We start from the raw sequence: 19,524 nt of genomic DNA, 5'->3' as shown, positions 1-19,524 counted from the left end.
ATGCATTTCACATTTTTGTCACATTGTATACGCACACGTGTGTATATGTTATAGGTGGTGCAGGTAGCAACACCTACGGTTGCCCAGTAATTCCCAGTGTAATACCCTGTTTTCAGTTGCTTATAGTTTTGCCAAACTTTACCTGCTTTGGCTGAAATTTTTCATGCCAGGGTGTTTGCCTCGGGCTGACTTCAGAGTTTCAGCAAAAATGGTTCAGCCATTTCTGAGTGTGAAATAAGAGGAAAATACATTGTTTCACCCATGGTAACAAATTGGTTTGAAATTCTTTTTTAGAAGCTCTAGCGTCTCCATGTTTTGGAGCAGGGACATAAAATTGGGCACAGAGGTTACCCTGGCATCAGGGATGTGCCTTTTGCAGATCCCATGAAAAACACCCCAAAATGGCCAAGTTATGAGCCTTTGAAAAAAATCTCAGTTCACGCATGCTCAGTAGTGACTTGTTAGAGTTTGGCTGGTAATTCTCAGAAAATTCCACTGCACTGAGCATGCTTCAGCCCCATACAATGCCCCACCCCTCAGAGCAAGAGAACTTGTTCCACCAGAGCTGCAGGAGCTGAGCAGGTCTTTCCCTGCTATTGCTCCTTCCAGCGACTATGGTCCACTGTCATGCCTGGCACCAGAACTTAAAGCAGGAAGATTGTTTGTGAGTGTGTGTGTGCTCTCAATGACGCTCCCGACACACACCTTTCTGGCACCCCTCAGCAAGGAGAAGAAGGAGGAAGCAGCCTGACTTGAGTGCAGAGAGGTGAGGTGCAAGGAGAAGAGCAGGAGTAAGGGTTGCGGAGAGGGGAGATAGGAGCAGATGAAGGTAGCTGTGATCTCATCAGGAGCAGAGATCTGGGGAAAGGAATGGACAAGAACAGAGGAGAGTGAGGGGAAGCAGCATACATGGGGGCAGGTGCAGGAGCAGAGGGGAGGAGGGGATAGGCACATGAGGCAAAAAGGTTAAGAGCTGGGCAGGGGATAGGAGCAGAGAAGTAGGACTGAGGCAGGAGCTTGGACCAGATGGGGGAGAGAGGCAAGAGGAGGTGGGAGAGGACCCTGCGCTAGGGGGAAGAGAAAATATAGGAACAGAGGTGGGGGGAATGGAGTGGAGTGGGGGGATAGGAGCAGGAACTGAAGAGGGAGGAAGTGGGTAGAAACAGAGTTAGACAGGTATAGTGAGGAGAGAGAGAGAAGGGTTTATAACCTCTAGAACACACTCCCCTACGGAGCCTAGAATTGAACCCAGGAGTCCGGACTCTCAGCGTTCCTTTGCTGTCTCTCAAACAGCTGTGAAACCCTCTGGCAAAGTTTGTCTCATCCCCATCTTGTGCTGGCCCACAGAGATAATAACAGCGTAAATCTGCTGCCAGTTTTTCAATTGGCTCGAGTGCCAGAGCTCTGTGCTGGGTCTCTATAGGTCCACATCCTGCTGATAACCCACAAAGGGGATTATTATGGTTCCACATGATGGAATTTCTGTTTTTTCAGTTTGCTTTTTTAAACACTTAGAAAATTACATCCAGAAAAACTACATTAAAAGAATGTTAAGGTCAAGCACTTTCAAAGTCAAGCACTCAAAAGTTAGGAAATGCCAGAATTGAGCTTGCCTGTGCAATCTTAATTCGGCCCTTTTCTGCATATGCATTATGTGCGTCCTTTAATTATATGACCACATACAATTATATGACCTGCCTCATACAGTGCACAGGGTAGCTCTCCAAGAGGGCAGAAGGGAATTAAGCGTGCATGGGCAACTGTAAAGCTGGCATTTTCTAAAGTTCAAGTGGCAAATGACCTCGTCTTTTCCTAGTAGATGCTCTGTCCATAACAGTGTGTGCTACATTTTCTACAGCAACAACTGTATGTTGGATCTGAGTCTGCCGTAGCACAAGTGAAGTTCCATCAGTGTGACATGTATGGCACAGCCTGCACTGACTGCTGCCTAGCAAGAGATCCTTACTGTGCTTGGGATGGGATATCCTGTTCTAGATACTATCCCACAGGAATGCAGGCAAAGAGGTGAGAACTGTATTTTGCTACAAAATCCTCTTTGCATAATAATTATTTAAAGAGTTCCTATTGCAACAGAAATGGTTTCCTTTCTCCCCCTCGTATAAATAACTGAACAATGATATACTTTAGCTAATGATTTATTAACCCAGCCTTAGGGAATACAGAAGGATAAATGAACATGCTGACATGCACAGATGTTAAGTGCACACACTTCTTAGGAGCTAGACACACTGAGTGTTAAACAAATGTCTGATGTTCCCAATGCTACAGCTTGAAGACACGACTTCATTCTCTACAATGTGCAATAATTTATTTGGATTGTATTTGATGGTGAACTATATAATGCAACAGCCTATAAAAAGAAAGAAAGAAAGAAAGCAAATATATTAACAGCCAAATATCATTGTAAGACATATTCAAACAGTGCCTAGCTCTCTATCAATATATTGTAATGATTATTACATAAGTCAGCAAAAGGGCATATTATTTATGATACAGTCCTTTCCTTGATTTACTTTTAATTGCTACTTCTGCAAAAACATGCTCATATTTATTAGAACTACAATTTGGCCATTTTCAACAGGGTTACTTTGAATTAATGCAAAGATGTGTTCCTTTTGTACTGAGAGGCTGCTGAAAAAACAGTGAGGATGACACAGTTCATGATCTCTCCAAATCCACCAGTGCTCTCTTAAAAACAAAACAAAACACAGGCCTATGGTTTTTCTTCATCCACGATACCTCATGCTTGTCCTCCCATGACTCTGGAAGCTTGGTAGTCTCAAACCCATTGCTAACTATTGCTAGGCAAAATGAATGCTTCTGTGATTTTTGAAAAGGTATGGGAAGAGAATTGGATAGCGCAGTCTTTTGGATAGAATACCTCATAGCCATAAAAGATTCAGCTAAAGAAAGAACCTATCAGAGCATTCTGTCTTTGCAAGATCCAAGTTAAGCTAAGTAGGAATTCCATGACATGTCTACACATTGTATCAGATCCTCCTTGCATAACTCATGGAAGCAGTCCCAATGGAGACCACGCACTTGCCTAAAACGAGAAGAATCTGGCTCAGATTGATACAGTCCTGGAAAGTATTGATAGAACACATACATCATCCGTTATATTCTGGGCCAGTGAGCATTGTTCCCTACTGTATAAGCAGGAATTGGATGATCATAATTATATTGCAAATTAGATACTCATCTAATCACGTAAATGCCCTGGAGATTCCTGATTAATCTATTTAACTAGGAACTGTGTGGTGCAGATAGCCTCATGCTGTCTTGCTAATGCACCTCAACAAGATTCTGGAGGGTCTGTCTCTGGAGACGAGAGAGTAGTTCAGTCTCTCCATTCACTGCTGTTAAGTGCTAGCTATGGTAATGGAGGCTTTGTGATGTCCACTATTAACTGGACTTGAGACCACAAACTTACTTCACATGTGGGAGGTCACTGAACAGATAGTAACAACTTTGCTTCACTATCCAGCTGGTTCAGGGTGGAGAGACTGGGCTGCTGGAAAAAGTAGGTCTCGGTAGAGAGTATGGAGCCCTTCACCCTGCACCACCACCACCTTTCAACGCTTCTGGGTAAGATGCAGGTCTGTGGTGGCTGCCTGCATTCTGGAATCGTGCAGAGATGTTGACCAGCTCAGCACTCAGCACCCCTGAAGATGTGTGTTTGAGTTAGGGTTAGCCATGTCTCTGTTCTCCAACTTCCCCCTGCCTTGTGGGTGGAGGGCTGCCTTAGGGAGTAACCAAAGGCACAGCAAAAAACATCAGTAAACACTCATGCCCTTACACATGTGGAATGATTGTGTTTGTTTCTGGCAGCCCCAATGACATCATGCCTCTCTCTGCCATTTTCATGCAGCACTCCCCTTCCTTGATTTGGTCCTAATGCTAGCCTAGCAGCTTGAATTTGACCCTGATTGAATGGAAGTGAACACCATATATTTGGGTTGGGTTTGGAATCTTAAAATCAGTCATAATTAATAGTGCAAACTCAAGCAGAAATACGTCTGGGTAGTTAATTCCACCCCTCTTTTAAAACTTAATGAGTGTAAGGCATGAAGTGTGTTTAGACAAACATGAAATAGAAAACCTGCAGGCTACTACATGTTGTTAAGTATGTTGCTAAAGAATGTTGTTACTGCTGCCAGGTTGTTCTGGCTGCTCAGTACTTCTGTTCTTGGAGCTCCGGTGCTATCAGCACTAGAAGAGAGTGCAGCCTGCTAATTCAGCAGACCTCAGTGTTATAAAGAAAGAATGACCATAGGCATTGTTTGGTGACAAAGGCACTCAGCCAGGTTTATAGAGCTAAAGGGCCTGGTTTCTAATCCCACAACCATGATAACTACATGGTAACTCCAATTCAACATTGTACTAGAGTGCATTGTTGTTTTTAAGCACATGTGTAAGTCTATGCCTATAGAAAACACTTAAGCATGCGATTAACTGTAAGCATGTATTTAAGTCCTAAAATGGGATTAAACATATGTTTAAAGTTAAATTGATGTTTAAGTGACTTGTAGAATAAGGACCTAAATGCTAACCCCAAAGTCAACATGGTATTAAAAACTAAAATGAGTGAACATGAGTGGCTGGTAAAGAAGGATATTGCTATAATAGTAATCACAGAAACTTGGTGGAATGATGACACTCAAGGGTACAAAATATATAGTAATGACAGAATAGATCATGCTGATGGGGGAGTGGCACTATATGTGAAAGAAAACATGGAGTCAAATTTGTAACAATCTTACATGAATCAAACTGTACAATGTAATCTCTATGGATATAAATTCCATGACCAGGATGGTGATGGTGATTGTGAAATGCTCAGGGAGATTAGACAGGCTATAAAAATAAAAAATCTCAGTAATAATGGGGGATTTCAACTATCCCCATATTGACTGGGTACATGTCACTTCAGGACAGGATGTACAAATAAAATTTCTAGACACCATTAATGTCTGCTTCTTAGAGCAGCTAGTCCTGGAACCCACGAGGGGAAAGGCGATTCTTGATTTAGTCCTAAACAGAGCAAAGGATCTGGTCCAAGAGGTGATTATAGCTGACCTCCTCAGTCATAGTAACCATAATATACTTAAATTTAACATCCTTGTGGTGGTGGGTGAAAAGGACACCAAAGAAGCCCACCACAGTATATTTAACTTCAGAAAGGGGAAACAACAAAAAAATGAGGAAGCTAGTTAAATGGAAATTAAAAGGAACAGTCACAAGAGTGAAATGCCTGCAAGCTGCAGGGACACTTTTTAAAAACACGATAATAGGGGCTCAAATTAAATGTATACCCAAGGCATCCTTTAAAAATTGGAAGTAAAATCCAACTGAGGAAAATAGAAAAGAGCATAAACTCTGGGATGTCAAGTATAAGAGTATAATTAGGCCGGCCCAAAGGATGTGAGGGAGATTCCCACACCTGAACCATTCTTTTTAGGTGACAAATCTAAGGAACTGTCCCAGATTGAGATGTCTGTAAAGGAGGTTTTGGAACAAATTGAAAAATTAAACAGTAATAAGTCATGAGGACTAGATGGTATTCACCCAAGAGTTCTGAAGGAATTCAAATATGAAATTGAAGAATTACTAACTATGGTATGTAATTATGACGGTGTGTACCAAGCCTTTTGAGGCCCCCTGCTGGAGGCCTCATGGTCGTACCACACTGCCTGGGTGTTCCAGGCTAGACTAGAAAGGCTTAAGGGAAGCAGCCAATCGGCATGCAGCAGGCTTATATAAAAGGAGTTTCAAGGCCTGAGCAAGTCAGGTCCTGGCTGGGACCAGAGGGGCAAGGAACAGTATTTGTTATTGGTCACAGACAATCAAGAAGAGAATCAGAAGAAGGGCTCTGGTGGGACTTGCATGAAGTGAGAAGGAAGAGGATTTGAGAACTTCAGTCATGAGGTCAGGGTGAAGAGAAGGGGGCTATGTGGGAAAAGGCCCAGGGAATAACAGCATGAAAGTGAAGGAAGCAGTATGGGGCTGCTGTATATGAGGTCCCTGGGCTGGGACCCAGAGTAGTGGGCAGGTCCAGGTCCCCCCACCAGCCAATGCTGGAGTGGCTTAAGCCCCAAAAATGGGATATGACTAGTATAAAAGTCCAATAAAAGGGATTTAAAGGTACCCAGAGACATGACTGAAGACCCTGGTGAGGATAGACTTACAGTTCTGGTGGGACTCTTTACTAATCCTGAAGAAGGGGATAAGTTTCCTATAGAAGCGAGAGCAGAGGTCTGAACTTAAAAGGAGCCCAAAAGGGGCAGAAGAGAGAAGGCATCCTCAGGAAGGAGAGGCTGAGTCCATCTTGAGCCAGGGAATTGAATGACTTTACTTCATATTCATTTTGGACTTGAATGCCCAAGAAGCAGTTTATCCATTTTACAACAATGTGACTTGGCCAGAGGACTGAGCTACTGAAGACCCACCTAATGAGGCCAATAACATACAGGAGTTCCAGGACGAGAAAAGGATGCAGCACCACACCCAGCTGACAGAAGGCACTGCCGAGAGGAGAGTGCCCTGTCTCAGTCACCTATTACTTAAAACAGCTTCTGTACCAGATGGCCGGAGAATAGCTACCAAATGCCAATTTTTAAAAAAGGCTCCAGAGGTGATCCTGGCAATTACAGGCCAGTAAGCCTAATTTCAATACCAGGCAAATTGGTTGAAACTATAGTAAAGAACATAATTATCAAACACATAGAAGAACATGATTTGTTGGGAAAGGGTCAACACAACTTTTGTAAAGGGAAATCATGCCTCACCAATCTATTAGAATTCTTTGAAGAGGTCAACAAGCATGTGGACAAGGGTTATCCCATGGATAGTGTACTTGGACTTTCAGACAGCTTTTGACAAGGTCCATCACCAAAGGCTCTTAAGCAAACTAAGCAGTCATGGGATAAAAGGGGAGATCTTCTCATGGATCAATAATTGGTAAAAAGACAGCAAACAAAGAGTAGGAATAAATGCTCAGTTTTCACAATGGAAAGCTAAATAGTGATGTCCCGAGGGATTTATACTGGGACCACTGTTGTTCAACATATTCATAAATGATCTGGAAAAAGAGGTAAGCAGTGAGGTGGCAAAGTTTGCAGATGATGCAAAATTACTCAAGATAGTTAAGTCCAAAGTAGACTGCAAAGAGTTACATAGGGATACCACAAAACTAGGGGACTGGGCCACAAAATTCATTGTTGATAAATTCAGATTAATGCACATTGGAAACATAATCCCAGTTATACATACAAAATGATGGGTTCTAAAGTAGCTGTTACCACTCAAGAAAGAGACTTTGGAGTCATCATGGATAGTTTTCTGAAAACATCTGCTCAGTGTGCAATGGCCATCAAAAAAGCTAACAGAATGTTTGGAACCACGAGGAAATGGATAGATAATAAGACAGAAAATATCAAAATGCCACTGTATAAATCCATGGTATACCTACACCTTCAATCCTGTGTGCAGTTCTGGTTGCCCCATCTCAAAAAAGATATATTATAATTGGAAAAGGTGCAGAGAAGGGTAATTAAAATTATTACTGCTGTGGAACAGCTTCCACATGAGGAAATACAGGGACTATTCAGCTTGGAAAGGAGGCATCTAAGGAGGGATATGCCAGAAGTCTACAAAATCATGAATGGTGTGGAGAAAGTGAATAGTGAAATGTTATTTACTCTTCCACATAACACAAGAACCAGGGTCACCCAATGAAATGAATAGGCCTCAGGTTAAAACAAACAAAAGGAAGTACTTCTTCACACAACGCATAGTCAACCTGTGGAACTCATTGACAGGGATATTGTGAAGGCCAAAACTGTAATTCAAAAAAGAATTAGGTAAGTTCATGGAGGATAGATCCATCAATGGCTATGAGCCAAGATGGTCAGGGATGCAACCCCATGCTTTGAGTGTCCCTAAGCCTCTGACTGTCAAATGCTGTGACTGGATGACAGGATGGATCACTTGATGATTGCCCTGTTCTGTTCATTTCCTTTGAAGCATCTCACATTTGTCACCATCAGAAGACAAGATACTGGGGTAGATGGATGATTGGTCTGACCCAGTGTGGCCATTCTTATGTTCTTATGTTGTAACAATTGGTCTGATGAACTAAAACAAGTGTTTTATTTCATCAGTTTCAAATTATTCTTGTTTTAACATGTTCATATTTTTTCTGAACCATTGTCCTAGCCTTTCAGTCAGGCTTCTCTTACCACAGCTGTCACTCACAATAGCAAAATGTCACCAAACAGATGGATTTGCCTCTTGAATGGGGCAGCGAATAGAGGAAAGTGCTGCAGGGTCATGACTTTCATTAGCCATTAGCCCATGCACTGATTATCATGAGCCAGAGCACAATTCATGTCTTCTGATATCCTATTCACCCAAAAAGAGGCCTCAGAAAAGACTGATGGAGCTCATAACAGAGTTTACAGTCAAGGCCAATGTCTGAAACACTTCATGTATTCACACCTAGGACTAGAGAATCCAAGTCCTTAAAAATGCCCCCTGCTGCCCGGAGTCCTAAATATGCCTTGCTAGAGGATACTTTATTCACCCTTCTCAGACTCTTAATTGTGGGTATCGAGAGGCGCAGCTGCCATCTTAATGTCCAAGTAAGAACCACCATGGCAAGATAAAAAAGGTCACATGATTATGACAAAATTCCAGATTTCATTTAATAAAAACAACGTAAGGTTCTAGTCCTCATGACTGTGAAGAAAAACTTGAAAATATAAACCCAGCATAATTAGCGGTGAGATGTCTTCCAGGAGTCCGCAGAGAGCCTGGAACAATAGTTGATCTGCCCCATATAATTCTGAGACCTACCAAGAGCAGGTTCCTCCATGTGTGATGATAGGATCAGAACTCCTACCTACCATCATCATAAAGCAACTTCCCTAACACCTCCCCATCCTCAGCTTAAAAATTCAACACGTATGGTATTCCATTGGCCAGCTCCTCAGCTGGTGTATAGCAGTCGAGCTCTAATGAAGTCAGTGCAGCTGTGCTGATTTACACCCACTGAGGATTTGGTCCCCTGTGTCCTGGTGGCAGGAAGAACTGTGTTAATTACTGATATTATTTAAATAAGAAAAAAGTCATTAGGTTTGGCTTATTTCTGCTATACATTGTATAGAGTAGGTACACACATGAATACGAAAATAATTGTGCTCTAGGAGGTTCGCCATGTTGTCTGTTCCTTTTAATCAGCTGTTCAGCCTTGCAGATGCAAGACTGATAGTTCTGTATAATTGTTCTTTATGCAACCATAGGAAAATTATCCTGAGTTCCAACTATAAATTTTAGGACTCAAAATTCTGCATCTGACAAGGTGGTAAACTCAGCTTCCTGATACTTTCTTTCTTAGCAACTAGCTTTAATCTTATTTATCGTTATGGTCAGAGAACAAAATGTTTAAAATAATAACATCCTTCTTGTTGGTATCCATCGGAGAGTTAGGCATTTGCATTTATTTTCCATAGTTTTGTAAATACCTTGTTTTCAAAAACTGAGAGAGTATTGTCTACAGTGGTTGGAGCCAGAATTCCTGGGTTCTTGTCTCAGCTCTGCCAGTGACTCAATAGATAGCCTAGGGCAAGTCACCTCCTGTGCCTCAGTTTCCCCTTTGGTAAAATGGGAATTATAATACCAATTACGTAGGAGCATTGGGAGGCTAAAGTGATGTTTGTAGAGTATTTTAAGTTCCTCAGATGAAAGGAGTTATAAGAGAGCTAATAAAAATACCCCTCCACACAGACTGTAAACTGTGAAAGACTCAAAACAACTTTTCTGCTAAATATTGTCGTGTGTGTGTGTGTGTGTGTGTGCGCACGCGCATGCGTAACAGTTCAAAGCAACCTTGCAGCCAGTAAATTCAACCACTTAGGAATTCCCCTGCCTATGGGAATACCCAGTTACTGTTGAGATGCTATAACAGCTTCTATCACAGGGTCTCTAGGGCTCTGGGATACAGGGCATAGTTAAAGGAAGAGAATGTTTACAAGATACAGCAGCTTTCATGCTGCTCCAGATTTTGCCAGGGACCAGAATGGTGAACACAAAGAAAGCTTACAGCTGCCCCGGTCTCCTTTCCCCTAAACTAGCGCCGTATTGGTCCAAAGTATCTGGTTTCAGTATCTATGGATTGAGTCAAATGTACATGTCTGAGACTTTCTTTTAGACACATCAGATTTCTACAGAAAGTCTCCTCCTGCAGGCATCTGAGCACCTTCAGTTTAAGTGGAGGAAAACAATACTGGTGTATGAACTTAACTCCACACAGTGATAGTGCTGGCCAATATTTCAGCAGGAAGATCTAGTTCCCTGAATTTCTAATGATTCCAACTTTTGTGTAAAAGGTCAACAGTCCACAAGTTAAGCATATTTCTTAAAACAATTCCATTTTTTTCCCCCAGACGTTTCCGCAGACAAGACGTTCGACATGGAAATGCAGCTCAGCAGTGCTTTGGCCAGCAGTTCATTGGTAATCCACACACAGTGCAGCAGAATGCTAGTGAATGCCTAGAGCAAACAGTATGGCTTTTACACAGGAGAAACATCAAGGGCTGAGTCTGACCTCAGTTACACAGTTTTTATACTGATATAACTCTCATGATTTCAGTGGAATTACTCCTGATTTACACCCTTGACATTAGAAGCACACTGTAAGGACCAAGATCCCAAAGCAGGAAAGCTTTCCTATTCAAGATGGTGCTTAACCATGTACTGTGCTTAAGTCCCATTGGATTCAATGAGACTTAAGAGCATGCTAAAGTGCTGTCCTAAATAGGGATGGACTTGCATGCATGCTTAAATGCTCTTCTGAACCGCAGCTCAAATCATGCAACATGCTCAGTGCTCTCACATCCCATTAATTTCAACTACTGCTACTGTGGGCAGTGTAAAAACGTAGATAGGTAGCAGCTGCCAGGGTGTGCTGAGATTCTCGCCAGATTAGGCCCAATAAATCTAAAGAAAAAGAATCAAAGATCAGGGGGTTCTCTGTGACAGATGTTTCTCCAGAGAATTTTTTGCTGAAATGTATTTTTCCGCAGGATGAATTAGAATTTGAAAGGGAAATATTTCAAAGATGAAATATTTGTTAAGTTTGCCCTTGGACATTTCATACCATCCATTTTCAGCAGGATAGCTTAATGTATTTCTGCTGGAAAAAAATAAAGGACATCTATGGCCCACTGTGACGCTTAACTGCAAAACTGCATGCAATGAAGATTGTAGATTTGATTGAGAACTACACTAGGAACCTCACAATAGAGCACAGCAAATGTAAATAAAGAGAGAGAGAGAAATCATAATGGTTATTAATTCCCAGGCTTCTGGACCAGAAACTGATCATGAGTTGGTATCAGGAAAATAATCGCCCTATACTCCACTCCTCTCATAGTGGTATAAGGAAATGAACTAGAAAGACTGCTGCCCTGTTCCACTATAGCACCTCCTTTGTCTGTTCCACCATGGATTTTGTTATACATAGGAGCCTGCAACTGACTCTTGGTTAGTCACATTCAAATGAAAGTTTTAGTAACATTTGGATGGCAAAGCTATACACTTGTACTTTCTGTGCATGTGTTGTAGAGATCTGCTGTAGAGCTGACCTGGGAATGGTTTTTCCATCCCATGAATATTTTTGCGAGTTCAAAATGTTTTCTTATCTTGAAGTAAAGAAAAAAATTGACATCTCAAAAATACTTGCAGTCTGAAAAATTGTGTTTTTCTTTTGTATTTTGGATCAATTGAAACAGTTTGTTTTGATAATTTTGGAATGTTTTGTTTTGATTTTGATCTCTCGCCCCACACCCCCAAACTTTCTTACAGTCTAATTAGCCTGTATTTTGAAACACAACATTGCTTTGAACCAGAATTTTTTGTTTTGAAAATGTTGAAATGAAACATTTTGACAATTGTGATCTTTTTCCTTGACAGAAAATTAATCAAACCTGACCTGGTTTCGTGGACAGTTTGGTTTCGATGAATCAACATTTTTAGTTAAAAAGAAAAAAAAGCCTATCATCAAAAAATTCCCAACCAGCTCTAAGCTGTACAAATTCTGGGCACGCCATACAAAACAGTTTAGATGTTCATAGGTTTTGAGCGTTTGATCATGTAACATACTAAGAAATCTGATCCCAATCCTGCAAAATAATTTATCCCATGCTTGCTGTCAAGCATGTAAGTAGTCTTATTGGTGTCATTGACTTAAAATTAAACACGTGCATATGTACTTTGCTGGATGGATGCCAGAGTGCTTAGCACTTTGCAGGGTCAAGCCCTACAGACACATGCACAATCACAACCACCTGACATGCAGTACTTTGGTAGGCTACTTCACCTTAGGGCTGGATCCTGTGAGATCCTGAGGTGAGCCAGGCCTTCCATTCCTCCTCGAGAGAGTGGGAGCAGAGGGTGCTCCACAGTTCCCAGGATAAGGCCATTAGTAGGTACAAAATTTCAATCACTACCTGGAGGGCTATGGGTCAAATTCCATTCTAAAGGTGAACATCAAAGGAGTCCTTAAAAAGCCCAAAGGAAACGTGCTTAACGAAAAGGGTAGCATTTATTTTAGTTACACAACTGGCAAATAAATAAGAATCTTACTTTCCTTCACAGGAGAAGCCCTGGAGAAGACTGAAGAACGGATAGTATATGGAATAGAGTACAACAGCACTCTTCTGGAGTGTACCCCCAGAACTTTACAAGCGAAAGTGATCTGGTTTGTGCAGCGAGCCCACGAAGCCAGGAAGGAGGAGGTAATTTCCCATATAATTCTAGTTATACCATGTTTATAAAAAGGGTCGGTCATATTAGGGATCTTACAGGTAAATGAGCCGTCAGTGAAACAGCTGGTACCAGTTGGTGGAATTTACAAAGATTCATAGATTTTTAAGGGCAGTTGGGAACACTATGATTATCTAGTCTGACTTCCTGCATAAACAGGCCACGGCATTTTACTCAGTGATTCCTGCATCAATACCAGTTTGTCGAATGAGAGAATAGGTTTTAGAAGTGCATCCACCAGTGGCTCGCAAGTCTTTCATTTGGGGAGACTTATATGCACATGCCAGAAGCTCCCTAGAAATGGAGGGACCACCAGTCCCCAGACAGTCGCCCCACCCCCCGAGGCCCCATCTCCTCCCTTGAGCCCCCCCCCCACTCCTCTTCACCTCCTCCCCTAAGGCCCCCCCACCCACGTCTCCTCTTTGCCTCTTCTGCTGAGGCCCACCCACCTGCCCGCTCGCTCACTCCTCTCCGCTTCTTCCCCCAAGGTCCCCCACCCACCCACAGCTTGCTCCTCTCCCCCCAAGGTCCTCCCCCGCCCACTGGCCACTCGCTCCTCTCCATGCCAGAGAGGAGCGAGCAGGGGGTGGGGTAGGCTTCAGGGAAGAGGCCGAGTGGGAGCGGGGCCCTGGGGCAGAGAATAGTTGGGGTAACAGTGACTCCCTCCCGCACGCTTCTGGGGACCTTTGCCTCCAGCACTCCGAAGGTGGTGGGCCAGCATGCTTCCAAAGGGAGGTGACCCATGCCACATCCACAGCATTTGCCCTCCTGCATGACCAGCCTTTTTTGGAGAGTCTTAGCCTCCCTCAGCTTCTTATACGCACCACCCATGAGTCCGTTTCAATCTTCTTTTAAAATTTCAGAGTAATGGAGAATCTACCACATCCCTTTGCAAATGATTCCAATGACGACTGTCTATCACTGTTATCAATTTGCACCTTATTTCCAGTTTGAATTGTCTAGCTTCAACTTCCAACTATTAGTTCTTATTATTCTTTTGTATACTAGTTTAAAACTTTATTCCACCATCAGATATCGGCCTTACAGGTTGTGATCAGTGCTATCGATCTTAGTTACTTATACGGTCCCTGTTAAAATTTTCAGTGTATTGATCCTCACGAGACCTCTGTAGTGTAGGGAAGTGCCATTTTTCCCAGAGGGAAACGAGGCACAGAGAGACGAAGTGACTTGCCAGTTCTCACACAAAAGGCCTATAGCGGGCCAGTAAATTGAACCCAGGTTCCTAATGTCCTATGCCAGCACTGTCACCACATAACCTCCTCCCTCCTGCAATAAACGTAACCCTGTATGTGCTTGGAAAAGGCATGTTACAGCATCTTAGATTTATGTCCTGTAAATACTCACTGCTGAATTTGTAGCCAAGTCCCTACAGTACATTTAAAAATGATTGCACTGCTGTTTCTAATGCAGTACTAATCTTGTACTTACTGTGACTGCATTGATAATACAGTGTCATTGGCTCATTTCTCAGGTGAAGACAGATGACAGAATTGTCAAAATGGACCTTGGCCTCTTATTCTTAAGGCTGCACAGGCTGGATGCCGGGACCTATTTTTGTCAGACTGTGGAACACAGCATTGTTCATACAGTCAGAAAAATCACGCTGGAGGTAGTGGAGGAGGAGCGTATAGATGAAATGTTCAACAAAGACTATGAGGAGGACATACCTCACAAAATGCCATGCCCAGTGCAGAGCAGCATTCCTCAGGGATCGAAGCCGTGGTACAAGGAATTTCTGCAGCTAATAGGGTACAGCAACTTCCAGAGGGTCGAGGAGTATTGCGAAAAGGTGTGGTGCACGGATAAGAGGAGGAAAAAGCTGAAAATGTCCCCGTCCAAGTGGAAGTACGCCAACCCACAAGAGAAGAAGGCACGCATTAGGCCGGAGCATTACCGCCACCCCAGGAATGTAGTTGGCTCTTGATGGACAAAATGGATCCATTATTTTTGGGAGAATTTTTATTTGGACCTAAGGAATAGGGAGAAATCAGTCTTGGGTTTGGTAACTGACACAGGTTTTATATATATATATATATATATATATATATATAAAATAATGGGACTGAAAACAGAAAAGTGTTCTGTTAAGTTATAGCTTATACTCATGATGACTGTCTAGAGGTAATTTAAAAAAAAATCTACTTAATAGCTGTTTCTAAATAGGTCATTGCATTCAGAGTTTTCCATTTAAGGAGAACATGACAATCATTGTGCTTTAGTCAATTTCCCATGTGCAGCATGCTTCTGCTGTATATTCTTGCATATTAAGGAAATTTTAAAGTAAACTCATATAGTTAAGCATTGACAAGCAGAAGAAAAATTTGATGTATAATTTCCTTTGGTTTCACAAATGTCCTATTGCTTCTAAAAGCTGCACATTGCAAGATCTTAGCTTTCACTTGTGGCCTGTTTGCTTGTATTCGTAAGAGCCACAAGTTTTGTTAGTGTGGTGTACTCTTATTTCTAAAGATGTTGAAGAGGAATCTTATTTACTTCCCATCATTGCTTGTCTTTACCAGTAATTTATGAAGCACAGTGTACTACTATCACAACTAAATAGTACTGCCTTGTAACTTGATGTAAGTCAAATGCATGCGGAGAACAAAAACAGAATGAAGTTCTTCAGTGTAACTTTCTGTAAAACCTTGGAGTAATAGGTTAGTGAGAGTGTAAATCATGGTTATAGTAATGGACTGTTGGCTCAGTAGATATAAGATTTATAAGAATGCCCTCTTGTGGCAAAAGAGAACATTTCCTCACATTGGTGTTACGTTTTCTCCAGAAATTTATATACTTGAGTGTTATCCACAGTCTCCTGATTTGCAGCCTAGCTGTTAGTGCCACAGCCTTTCTACTGCATGTGCTGAAATCTCAACTATTTCAAACACAGGGTTAGAAATTACTTGTACTGGGGAATAGAGTTTAAAGAAATAAGCAACATATTAAGGTATTCAATGTAATATGCTTTTGGTGCAGCAAATACTGGTGAAAGAGGCAGATCGTGAAAACAACTTTATTTGTATAGTCACATGGTCGGATTTACCTGATACGGAATCTCTTCTTAGCACAGCTATTTTGCTGAACTTGTGAATTCTAGGGATGTGGGATCAAAAGAATAAGAAATCACTTACCACCTAGAATTTTCAGAGTATCACTGAAAAAAAATACAAAGCTTTCATTTTATTTTTGATTTTCATATTTTTCTTAAAAGTGTAGCACATTTTAGCGCAAAGAGTCACAGGAGAACTCGGATGTGAACATGTGAATTAGAACTAAAAAAAAATTGGAAATAAAAAGCGCTACTGTTGTGATATAAAAATATGAATCACAAATAGCACAGTTGGAAAACTCTAGCTGAGTGTGAGTTCTGCAGGATCCTTTCCCGTCGGCTGAGATGGGTTCTAGTGTGTGAATGATTACATCCCAATTGTGTGGCGCCACTAGATAAATCAACTGCTTCAGTCAGTGCATGACCCCAACCGTAATGAATAGCCCCAAGTCTGTAAAATTGGGCTGTCTCATAATTTTGAGGTAACCAAACATATATTTCAGGGATGTTCCACTTAACAGGTTCATATACAACTCTCATTCCACCTTCAACTTTTAATCAAGAAACGGTGTCTGGGATTAACGTTCTGGGGCACACAGATTTGTTATTAACCTAGCAGTCCTGTTATGAACCTAACACTGGAATGGAGGTTATTGCTGTGCACTCCAGTGTCTCTAAGACACACTGTATGTTGAACAAACAAAACAGTGTGTCTGAGAGAAGGCAGTTGCTGGGATCAGAGTCTAAGCTAGCATTGGAGTGAGCTCAACTTGGATCTTATCTCTTCAAAAGCATCATTTGCTCGGAGCAGAGAGTGTCTTGGTACTCAGAGGGATGCTGTTTGCAACTTGCCAGTCAACAGAAGCAAAAGGAGAAGCAGGATTTCATATTGTATCAATCACACAGATAGATAAACCTCTCTAGCTTCTAGTTATTTTAAGTAGGCTGTAGTTTATCTAAGAGTTTGCATGGCACATAGCTAGAGGGGCTGGCTCAGTGATCCAGTGGCAAAGGCAATGAGGAGATCAGAGCTTTCTGCTCCCTTGACCATGAGAAGCAGAGAACGTTATGTACAGCTGCTTTGGGAGAGGGAACATCTTGTAGCCACACCCTTTTGCTGATGCTGTGTATGGTGTGAACACCCAGTGCAGGAAGCATCAGATGAACTCCTTCAGCAATGCCAGTTTGGGCCTGAAGAGGCCTTACTCCAGTTAGGATCATATATATTGCTACAGGTTTAGCACTGAAGTCTACAAAGTAGGGGAGGAGAACATATATACCCATAGGCATCCCTACCTATTACTTACCTCCTCTTAATTAGCTCAGCAAAATCTGACTGGCATACACATACCATCTGACTCCCCCTCGGGGTAAATTATTAGAACCCCACTGAAGTTCTCCAGCAGCAGGCTGGTAGTAGGTTGCTCGACATTTAAGAGTAGTGAGTAAAGAAATGAAAAATACTAATAGGAGAGATCCCCTAGGCTAGAAGGAAATATAAATTCCCTCCTCCTCACCCCAGGTATTACTGGACATAAGGGCATTCGGGTCTTCCAAGTGAAAAATAATCTCAAGCAATTCATAGATTGGGGGTTGGGGAAGATGCATGGTGTCTGTCACGGCAGAGATACATTTGTGTTATAGGAATATAATGGGGGTTCTTTATTCAGGCCACTGGACTTGAACAGCCTTTGGAGTTATCCCAAGCTCTCTAGCTCTCAGAAGAACTAAACACAGCCTGTCCAGTGACACCACATCTCCCCAAGTCTTGGTCTAAACTGAATCATCATAGAACATGTTTGCTCCACTACTGGGGTATCCATAGAATCTACAGCCCTTTAAGGGTGATGTTGGCATTTTCATTAATTTGTTGTCAGCCATCTCAGTGCTAAAGGCTTATGCCAGATACAGTACCTCATAGTGACAGAAATAACAGATTCTCTGTCACTCTGAGGAAACTAACTCAATTATGTGTATATATAATTCTCTGAGATTATAGATGGAAACCAGGTGATCCACAAACCAGAATTTGTGTTTCAACACAATATATTTTTGATAGTTTCCTTTCCCAATGTTAGTTAAATGTTGAGAATCATCTTAAATTCTTAGCTTGTTCAGGGCCAGTTTGAGGATCTTTCAACCTTCATCATTAGTAGTGACTGTAACAACTCCTAAAACTTGGTTAAACATAAGATCACCTTTAAAATTATTATGACGACTGCAGAAGAAGAGCAAGTGTGACAATAGTGCATTTGAGTCAGATATGCATTTTTCTGCACAGAGGTGCTTTTATAGTAGGCAATGTTATTTAAAATGCTTCTTTGTGTATATACGGGGTGGCATTGTGTGTATCTTTTCATTATGGATTTGATGTATTTTGTATGTGCATGAAGTGGCTTAATTATATCATGAAGTACAGTACAATATTTGGGTGATATAATCTGTATGGCTTCCTGTTATTTATTTCGGAGTATGTGGAGCAGTATTTATTTTCACTGATCACCCAGTGGATATATTATCTCCCATCAATTTCTAGTGTGGATCGCACATTTCTGAGGGCAGAATTTCGTAAACAAAAGACGGGAGGATTATAATCTGTAGCCGTTCACTGAGAGGTAACATGAGTTAGTGGACAAGGAACTAGAGGGCTCGTCTACACTAGAATTGCTATCGCTGTGCCGCTGTAGTGCTGCTAGTGAAGATGCTCTATGCTGACTGAAGAGAGCTCTCCCTTTGGCCTAATTACTCCAGCTCCCCGAGCGGCGGTAGCTGTGTTGGCAAGAGAGTGTCTCCCGCCGACATAGCACTGTCCACACCGGCGCTTAGGTTGGTGTAATTTACATCGCTCGGGGGAGAGGGGTGGCTTTTCCACCCTCCTGAGCAAATTAAGTTATACCAAAGTAAGCGCTAGTATGTTCAAGCCGTGAGGACTCAGTAGGCCTGGGCTCTGACGCTGACCTACTGTGTTACCTTGACAGGTCACTTCACAGCTCTGTGTCTCTGTTTCCCCTCCTGCTGGTTTTCTCTCTTGTCATCTTAGCCCCTGGTCCGGCAGTTTGTTGCAAGAGGCACTTAGAGAGTAATCTCTTTGGGACAGGAGCTGTCTCCCGCTATATGTATGTACAGCTCCTAGTATGATGTGGCCCTGATCTTAGGGCTTCAAGGCACCACTCCAATACAAATAATAATTATTATTATTGCTCTAAAACTTTTTGTTATGGTGAAGGGGCAAGGGTGCAGAAGATTGGCGAGGAGCTAAGTGGTGGACTGCGTATGTGACTGGATGTAAGCGGAGGATGCAGGCTGTTTCAATGAACTTTGTCCGACAGACCCTGCCAAAAGACATTGTAGCATAGCTCAGCATATTTTTGCCTGTAAACAAGTTAGTTTATGTAATAAACATAAATCATACATATAAGAATGTAACCAGCTATTGACCCCATGTAATCCCGAGATAAGCGCGGAGATTATAGTGCCGCAGAGGACTCCCCCCCAGCGGAGTCCTGCCTGGTCAGCTGTCCCGAACGGCCAGAGTCCCCTGCAGCCCCTCCACGCATCCTAGGGGCTCCCCGTGCAGATTGGAGCACAAGTTCTTCCTTCCTTCCTTC

At 42.1% G+C, this 19,524-nt stretch overlaps 1 protein-coding gene across 1 annotated transcript in view; it reads left to right on the top strand.

Moving 5' to 3' along the window:
* Positions 1 to 18,356, top strand: part of SEMA3E (semaphorin 3E) — a 221,889-nt gene extending 203,533 nt beyond the window's left edge. The window contains exons 14-17 of the mRNA XM_048836506.2: positions 1,859 to 2,025; positions 10,467 to 10,534; positions 12,679 to 12,818; positions 14,339 to 18,356. Coding sequence (XP_048692463.1) covers positions 1,859 to 2,025; positions 10,467 to 10,534; positions 12,679 to 12,818; positions 14,339 to 14,791 — 828 coding nt within the window. The 3' untranslated portion in view covers positions 14,792 to 18,356. The remainder of the gene's footprint in view (positions 1 to 1,858; positions 2,026 to 10,466; positions 10,535 to 12,678; positions 12,819 to 14,338) is intronic.
* The last annotated feature ends 1,168 nt before the right edge of the window (positions 18,357 to 19,524 follow it).

This window comes from Caretta caretta, chromosome 1 (genome assembly GCF_965140235.1).
Source record: "Caretta caretta isolate rCarCar2 chromosome 1, rCarCar1.hap1, whole genome shotgun sequence".
NCBI lineage: Eukaryota > Metazoa > Chordata > Testudines > Cheloniidae > Caretta > Caretta caretta.
This window is presented reverse-complemented; position numbering and strand designations above follow the sequence as displayed.